Source organism: Trifolium pratense, linkage group LG7, assembly GCF_020283565.1.
Source record: "Trifolium pratense cultivar HEN17-A07 linkage group LG7, ARS_RC_1.1, whole genome shotgun sequence".
Lineage (NCBI taxonomy): Eukaryota > Viridiplantae > Streptophyta > Magnoliopsida > Fabales > Fabaceae > Trifolium > Trifolium pratense.
In genome coordinates this window covers 28,557,796-28,567,566 of record NC_060065.1, presented here as the reverse complement: position 1 = coordinate 28,567,566, position 9,771 = coordinate 28,557,796, and the positions used below count along the sequence as shown (strand labels likewise).

The following is a 9,771-nucleotide window of genomic DNA, read 5'->3' as shown; positions in this document are numbered from 1 at the left end:
TACAACCGAATTTGTATTAAATTTTTTAGCAATTCTTCTCTCGGTGTAAGTAATCACATAATTAGTTTGAAATTCATTTTCTATCTTGTTTCTCAACCTATTTTTCACAATCTTCATATCAGAAAATAATCTCTCACTTGTAGCAAATAATCAGAACTAACTTAATTAAATTTGGACTTTAGTAATGTATAATATATATTATCAAAATATTTTAAAGTAAATTGTTACAATTACTATGTTGTGGGTACATGTTTTGCACCAAAAGGTAGTTACTAATCTTTAAACACATCTCTCAAATATCAATTTATGTGTATATATGTATCTAGAACAAGTGTATCAAAAAAAAAATACGACAAGAGGGGGGGGTCTCAGCCCCTACTTGCCCCCCCTTATGTCCGTCCCTGGACACGGGTACAAAAGTTGTTACCCAAACGGGTATGAGAATGGAGACATGTATTTTTTCAACGTGCGGGTATGAGAATATGTATCATAGTACTCTTACCATACCTTACCCATTATCATCTCTAATAGTCAAAATATTTATCATAAAATAATTATACAAAAATATTTTCAATAATACATCATAATTTTAGTCTAAGTTTTAATCTCCCAAAATTCTTATCATTGATATTATAAAAATTTAATTTTAAATTTAATCCACCCGTGCGAAGCACGGGTAAAACCCTAGTGTAGTACAAGGGCATTAGTTACATGAAAGAACCCGCTTTTAGGTATTGTTAGTTTTTTTTTTTTTTTATAATCTTAGGTATTGTTAGTTAGTTTAGTCCGCATAATAACATCACTCATACTTATTCAACTCAGGCATATTTTGGTTCAATGGTAAATTTTTTTGCAACCATCATTATTATGGTATATATGAAATGTTGTTCTTCTTTTTATGTATCAGCAGGGCCGGTTTTGGGGCAGGGCAAACAGAGTCCGAGTCCAGGGCCTCCAAATTTTGGATTTGGATTATCTCCTTCACTCTCCTCTCCATCTCTCTCAATCCTCTCTATCTGTCTCTTAATCTCACTCTCTCTCATTATTATTTTAAATTTTTTTATTGAAGAGAGAGATTGAAATTAAGAGACAAATAGAGAGGATTGAGAGAGATGGAGATGAGAGTGAAGGAGAGGATCCAATCACCCAAATTTTGGGGGCCTCAATATTTTTTTCCGGCCCATTGTGTAAAACACTAGTCAAGTAGAGTTGTTGCGAATTTGAAACAAGAAATGAATCTTGCTCTAGTTGTTGGCACGCCTGATTTAAAGTCTCAGTATCTCAAGGTTGTGAGTTCAACCCCCAATCTCTAGTACTTTTGTTTTATTTTATTTTAACCCATTTATAATCAACACTTCATAAGCTATTTCAAAATTGTTTCCTTTTTTTAAAATGGTGAGTATTTCTATAAATAAAATCACTACTTTAGTAAAACCAAAATCACTACTTATAAATAAAATGACTACTTTAGTAAAATCACTACCTAAAATCGGCCGAAAAATCTAGAATCGTCCCTGAACCTAAAAACCTCGGCCGAAAATCTAAAATCAACCCAAAATCCTGAAATCGGTTATAAACCCCAAAATCGGCCGAAAAACCTAAAATTGACCGAAAACCAAAAAATCTACTATAAACCCATTTTTCGGCCGATATTAGGATTTATAGCCAATTTTTGGGTTTTTCGGTCGATTTTAGGGTTTATAGTCAATTTTTGGGTTTTTGGCCGATTTTAGGTTTTTCGGACGATTTTTTGGGTTTAGGGTCGATTTTTGGTTTTTCGACTGATTTTTTGGATTTCGGCCGATTTTAGAGTTTATAGTCGATTTTTAGTTTTTCAGACGATTTTGTGTTTACGTTTGATTTTAGGGTTTTTGGCCGATTTTAGGTGTGTTTGGCCGATTTTTTCGATTTTTCGGCCCATTTTATGGTTTTTGGTCGATTTTCGGTTTCCGGGCGATTTTATGGTTTATAGTCGATTTTAGTTTTTTCTGCCAATTTTATGGTTTTTGGCTGATTTTAGGTTTTTCGGCCGATTTTATGGTTTATAGTCGATTTTAGGTTTATCAGTCGATTTTAGGTTTTTCGGCCGATTTTTTCGGTTTTTTGGCCGATTTAATGGTTGATAGTCGATTTTAGGTTTTTTAGCCGATTTTATGGTTTTGGCCAATTTTAGGTTTTCCGGCCGATCTTTTCGGTTTTTCGGCCAATTTTTTGGGTTTAGGCCGATTTTATTAAAATAAATAAAATTAAATGAAAGAAATTCAATTACATTACCCAAACAAAAAATTTTACAATTGATGAAATTTCAACACTTTATCCAATCACTGGAATTCGAAAATCAAGGGAATTCGATTGAATCAATTGAATTGCCTAGTATTTAAAATCTCTTGAATTTCTAGAATCCCTCGTTCAAATACACTCTTAAGTTCTAAAGAGGTAATTTTAATCCTCTATTTGATTAAAGAAACATTTTAAACTTCTATTTGATTTAATATATTAAAGGTTTGATTTTTATTTCACAAATTTCAAAACTAAAATTACCAAAATCTCATCTGAAATTAATATTGACTCATAGTTATTAGATTTATCAATCGAAGAATAAATATTAAACCTAAGAGCACTTAGATAAGAGCGCAAGGGAAGTGGTAGAGTTAGAAGCAAAATTTCATATTCAGCATATATAAATAGCCTAATAAAAAAATCTCAATTGTGCCCTAAACTAATTTCTAAAATTGTCAGTTTTGAACAAAAAATCTCGGTTTTTGCTCTATCTATTAACTAAAAATCTCAATTTTGTCTTACACCAACCCCTAAAAATACAAAAAATAAATAAATAAATAAATAAATAAATTTGCCAGAGCTCGAGCAACTGCCAAGGGTTGCTGGTCCTTGGCTCTGCCCATGGGCACGGGTCTCTTCTATCTTAACCATTATCCTAGGTTTGATTCTTGACTTGGACATACAACAATGTATAAACTCTTAGGGAGAATTTGTGACTCATTTAAGTTTCGTTTTTGTAGTTGCGCAGAAGATACCCGATTTATAAAAATAAAAATAAATATTAAACGAAATTGATTACATTAATTTAATAAATAAAAAAATGTATATCCTAAAACATATTTAACATCAAACTTAAATCAAAATTTAATAATTTTACTAAAATATACTTTTATCAATTTTAAAAGGCTTTGTCACTAAATTCGTCATAAACGTCCTATCATATTTTGTTTACAATGTAGTTAATTATGAAGAGTGAATTTAAAATCTTATACATTTTCCCAAACTCATCATCATTAAATTAGATTGACCCTGAATGCACTATAGCCAAAACATGCAAATTCACAAGACTTGTATTGTAAATACTATTTAATTTATTTATTTTTACAGGAATTTAAAACTCATCACCATTAGATCATATTATTGACCCTCATCGAATGTGCTATAGCCAAAACGTGCAAATTCACAAGATTTGTATTGTAAATACTATTTAATTTAATTTATTTTTACGAGAAATAACTATTTATTTAATGAATTAATAGCCAAGATCCGCACCACCCGGAACTCACTAGTCACATTGTACTACTTTGGCAGCAATAAATTTAGTACTTCTCGAAAAAAAAAAACATTAAACACAGTGCATTCACATTGTTTTTTTTTTTTTTTACTAAAAATAAAGGATATTCATTCATTCAAACTGATAGAGTACATTGATGTAATACAAATTCAAATTTGCTAAAAACAAAAAGGATGAATCATAGTGCATTCACATTGTTGTTTCCTAATAATAACGTCATCGAACGACACAATCACTACGACATCACGCAATACATCTTCACACTCAGCCATTGGGTGCCAACATCCAAGATCCATCTGAATTAGTATTTATTTACTTTTTATAGTAATTAAGATTAAGATGCATGAATTATTATTTTTTGAATAAAATTATGTAGAATAATTTTTTTGTTCTAGAAAGTAACAAGTTGGAGGAAGATACATGGAAAGAGAATAATAGGGACCACATGCTATGCAGTTGGTGACAGCTACAGTCGTGCGGTCATGTGTTTATGACCATTTAATTTTGATCGGACGGTCTATAATAAAGACATATTTTAATTCAAAGTTTAGTCTTTAAATTTCAGATCTAGATTTTATTAGATTGAAAAAGGCCAAATTAAGAGGGAGAGAAATAGGATATAGTAGTGAAAGTGTAATAGAAATATGGAGGAGGATCATGGAAAGGCAATGGAAGAGGTTATGAGAGGGTGTGAGTATGCTAATAATTTATGATCAATACTAATAATTTGACAACAATATTTATTGAACATCTTGTGAACAACATCCTCAATTCCTTTAACAATGTCCTCTTCCTCTTGGACAAACATAGCAAAATACAAAAGAATTTTTCCTCCATTGCTCCAATAATTAGATCTGTTGATTTGGAAAAAAGTTGCAAGGTGATGAGTACTTCTACCACCAGAGGATCATGTTACAAAAGAAGAAGGTATGTAATTAAATTAGGTCAAGACTATAGTGTATAATTGAGATAAGTCTGTTTTTTTTTATCATAATTAGATTAGATTAATAAGTCTAACTGTTAAATTAAATGAGATATATATATAATTTAACACATATATAGAACATACTAGTACAACATAGTGAAGCTTATTGATCAAATAATAAAAATATATTTATGCATTGTACATATTAAACAAAACCACGTTACTATATCATCTCGTATTGCACTATTTCTTTTTTAAGGATACATATATTTGTACAACTCATTTTCTTTTCTTTTTTAAATAGAGTCATCATATATATATATATATATATAGTATTCATTACTATGTCGACCACCATAATTTGGTTGGATATTCACGAAAAAACTAACTTGATCTATCTATTCATTATAATACCATCCGTAATTTTTGTTGGAGATTCTTATAATAAGAGACTAGAAACAGTCTTCGATAATTACTTTTTGAATGGATGGATTGATGATTAGAATTAAATTATGCATGCAGAAACACTACACAAACATGGGAGGAGGTGACAAAAATTCCAACAGATGATGATGGACATCGATGGAGAAAGTATGGCCAGAAAAATATCAACAATTCTCAATACTCAAGGTGAGTGTTAATTATTAGTATTTAAAATTATTTAAAATATGATTACTTCCATAATTTATTTTCAAATAATTGTAAAACAATCCTAAAAATTTCCCTTTTCCCATTCAATTTGATACATGCAGGAACTACTATGTCTATAGGTGTACTCACAAGTATGATCAAAGATGCCTAGCAACCAAACAAGTGCATAGAATTCAACAAAAACCTCCCTTATATAAGACCACATATTATGGCCACCACACTTGTGGAAAATACATGTCTAACCCTCACATCATACTTGATCCTAATATTCACACTAATTCCTCCATATTGCTTAGCTTTAACAACACATTCCCTAATCCAACAAAACAAGAATGTCCATTTTTATCAACATCACCATCTCTTTCCTCATCACCTAATTCATTGGAGTATAAGGATGATTTTCCCTCATCTTCCTTAGATGATAATTTGCTTTCTCCTAAATTCACTCTAGATAATTCAATTTCTACAAGGCATGTTAGTACTATATCATCAACACTTGATGAATTTGATCACAAGGATATGATGTATGGGTTCTCAAATGATTTTGTTGAGTTTGATATTGATGATTTCTTTCACCCTTTTAATGGGTTTTCATGATCAATATCCTATGTTTTATATATTTTAAGTATTCATAGAGTATGAATTTGTAATTTCCATTGTAAAGTGGCTATAAGTCATGTAATTTTAATTGATAATAATTTCCTCGGCCCAATTTTTTTAATTAAAAAGTTAAATTAGGTCAAGACTATAGTGTATAATTGAGATAAGTCTGTTTTTTTATCATAATTAGATTAGATTAATGAGTCTAACCGTTAAATTAAATGATATATATATATATTATAAAAATGCTCAAAGAACTTAGGTTGAATGCTTATGAAAATGCTCAAATTTATAAAGATAGGACTAAGAAATTGCATGATAGGCGCATACTTAGGAGAGAATTCAAAGGAGAGCTTGTGCTCCTCTTTAACTCTAGATTAAGATTATTTCTTGGAAAACTCCGTTCCCGATGGTCAGGACCATTCGAAGTCACTAGAGTTTTCCAAAGTGGCGCAATAGAAATAAAGAGCCAATCCAATGAAACCTTCACAGTCAATGAGCAACGTCTAAAACATTATTACCCAAACGACAGAGATTATTATTCTAGTTTAAAACTAGATGATCTCCCTCTCGAAAATCAAAAGTTAACCTAGTGCTTAATAATGAAGGAATTTCTTGGTTTGTTGTAGTCACATGTTTTGACATGTAGTGAAATACCTTAGTTAAAAAGGTAATGCCTGCAAAATTTGAAGGCATTACCTTTTTTACTAAGGTATTTCACTACATGCCAAAGCATGTGACTACAACAAACCAAGAGATTCCTTCATATATATATATATATATATATATATATATATATATATATTTTTATTTTTTTATAATCAATTAAATGAGATATATAATTTAACACATATAGAACATACAACATAGTGAAGCTTATTGATCAAATAATAAAAATATATTTATGCATTGTACATATTAAACCTATGTTGCATATGTGCGGGTACGGTACCGGTATCCGGTACTAGTACCGGTACGGGGTACGACATTTTTAAAAAAACTAAGGTACGGGTACGTTCGTATAATTCTTTTTAATATAGTTATATAGTTACAATAATAAAATTATATTCTTAAAGCAAATAATTAAACATAAAAAATAGCAAACTTTAAAAGTAGTTATATTGTGATTTACACGTTTAGGAAATTAGGAGTAGTAGTAAGACTATGCGGCTCTACTTTTAAAAATAAATAAAAAGGGAAGGAGACTTAATCGATTCTAATTTTAAACTAAAGTGAATATTTATTAAAAAAATAAACAAATAAAAAAAGAATGGGATTGAAAAGTGTTGAAAAAAAAATGAGAATAGTTTTTGATGAAATATGTACCACTTGTGTACCCTGAGAATACCACGCGCATACCCCGGAAGTACCACGCGTGTACCCGCATGAAAAAACAAAAAAAAAACTCGGTACTTTGAGGGTACGTACCATGGGAGTACCATACGCGTACCGGTACTCTGTCTAAAACGGAGTACCCGTGCAACAACGTTACTATATCATCTCGTATTGCACTATTTCTTTTTTAAGGATACATATATTTGTACAACTCTTTTTTTTTTTTTAAATAGAGTCATCATATATATATATATATATATATATAGAGTCAGGATCCGTTGACACCAACTAGTTTGACACCAAATGTTACACCTCTCAATAACGTTTTAACCGATATAAATTTTATAAAATCCACCGTTGGATTGAAAGTTTACATCATATAGATCATTTGTGTAAAATTTCAGACAAATCCAAAATCATTTGATATGCTATTGAGACACATAAAGATTAACGGCATTTAAAAAAATACAAAAACCGTTAATTTTGATGTATCTCAATAACATATCAAATGATTTTGGATTTATTTGAAATTTTACACAAATGATCTATATGATGTAAACTTTCAATCCAACGGTGGATTTTATAAAATTTATATCGGTTAAAACGTTATTGAGAGGTGTAACATTTGGTGTCAAACTAGTTGGTGTCAACGGATCCTGACTCATATATATATATATATATATATATATATATATATATATATATATATATATATATATATATATAGTATTCATTACTATGTCGACCACCATAATTTGGTTGGATATTCACGAAAAAACTAACTTGATCTATCTATTCATTATAATACCAACCGTAATTTTTGTTGGAGATTCTTATAATAAGAGACTAGAAACAGTCTTCGATAATTACTTTTTGAATGGATTGATGATTAGAATTAAATTATGCATGCAGAAACACTACACAAACATGGGAGGAGGTGACAAAAATTCCAACAGATGATGATGGACATCGATGGAGAAAGTATGGCCAGAAAAAGATCAACAATTCTCAATACTCAAGGTGAGTGTTAATTATTAGTATTTAAAATTATTTAAAATAGGGAAATGATAAATACAGCGAAAGAACTACTTCACGAATTGTCCCGAATTGTTGTGATTGGCTGGTCAAATACATAGATCAACCATGTTTTCCACAAAAATAGGAATTTAAACTATTCTCTCGTTAATAAACCAACACATCAGCATCGTGAAATTTTTGGGAAGAGTCATTCGCTATATATAGCACTGCTGTTTAAAATATGATTACTTCCATAATTTATTTTCAAATAATTGTAAAACAATCCTAAAAATTTCCCTTTTCCCATTCAATTTGATACATGCAGGAACTACTATGTCTATAGGTGTACTCACAAGTATGATCAAAGTTGCCTAGCAACCAAACAAGTGCATAGAATTCAACAAAAACCTCCCTTATATAAGACCACATATTATGGCCACCACACTTGTGGAAAATACATGTCTAACCCTCACATCATACTTGATCCTAATATTCACACTAATTCCTCCATATTGCTTAGCTTTAACAACACATTCCCTAATCCAACAAAACAAGAATGTCCATTTTTATCATCATCATCATCATCATTATTATCAACATCACCATCTCTTTCCTCATCACCTAATTCATTGGAGTATAAGGATGATGTTCCCTCATCTTCCTTAGATGATAATTTGCTTTCTCCTAATCCCACTTTAGATGATTCTATTTCTACAAGGCATGTTAGTACTATTACTATATCATCAACACTTGATGAATTTGATCACAAGGATATGATGTATGGGTTCTCAAATGATTTTGTTGAGTTTGATGATGATTTCTTTCACCCTTTTAATGGGTTTTCATGATCAATATCCTATGTTTTATATATTTTAAGTATTCATAGAGTATGAATTTGTAATTTCCATTGTAAAGTGGCCATAAGTCATGTAATTTTAATTGATAATAATTTCCTCGGCCCAATTTTTTTAATTAAAAAGTTAATTTCTAGTTTTTAATTATGAACTAGTGTTGATATATTACATCTTTTTTCTTAAATTGTGTTGGATTATTAATTGATTTTATGTTTTGAAATTTTATAAATCAAATCTAGCTTCTCAATTTTTATTTTTGAGTTAAGTTGCACTCTCATTACCTTGTCTCATTATGAATTGATCCAATATAAAAAAAGTATTGACATAAAAATGACAAAAATTATATTAAGTCTAAAAATGATAATAATAATAATAACTAGTATATACTTAGTTTCAATAACTCTTTTTTTAAGCAAAAACAATGTAATAGAATAAACATCCTAACTATATTAACACTCTATCTTGCAATCTATTATTTGCAGCACTTCAATAAATATTATTAAAATAATTTTTAAAAATGAACGAAAAAAGTTGTCTACTGGGTAAAAGTTCACTCCTTGATATGAAAATGTAGGGACTTTTTAATTCGAATATATAATGAAATGTTTTTGTTACCAACTGAACTATACTCGCATGAAACAACATTTCTATTTCTAAATTTCTTAGATTTTTCCCTAGCATTTGCCATAAATAAAATAAAATAACCCTATAGCATAGTCTATTGGCAAAACAGGAGGTGCGAATAATAGGACCCATACAGCATTTGAACCATAGCCGCCTCTGGGCAAAGCCCAATGTTAAAGAAATGTTTTTGT

At 29.8% G+C, this 9,771-nt stretch overlaps 2 protein-coding genes across 2 annotated transcripts; both read left to right on the top strand.

Moving 5' to 3' along the window:
- The first annotated feature begins 5,384 nt into the window (after positions 1-5,384).
- On the top strand, positions 5,385-5,747 carry LOC123896187. Its single transcript, XM_045946608.1, has one exon. It carries the CDS (start codon positions 5,385-5,387, stop codon positions 5,745-5,747), a length of 363 nt encoding a protein of 120 aa, XP_045802564.1.
- A 248-nt stretch (positions 5,748-5,995) lies between these two features.
- LOC123896186 (probable WRKY transcription factor 70) lies at positions 5,996-9,020 on the top strand. The gene is made up of 3 exons (XM_045946607.1): positions 5,996-6,254; positions 7,979-8,105; positions 8,428-9,020. The coding sequence occupies exons 1-3, from the start codon at positions 5,996-5,998 to the stop codon at positions 8,948-8,950; spliced, it is 909 nt and encodes a 302-aa protein (XP_045802563.1). The 3' UTR covers positions 8,951-9,020.
- Positions 9,021-9,771: the final 751 nt, after the last annotated feature.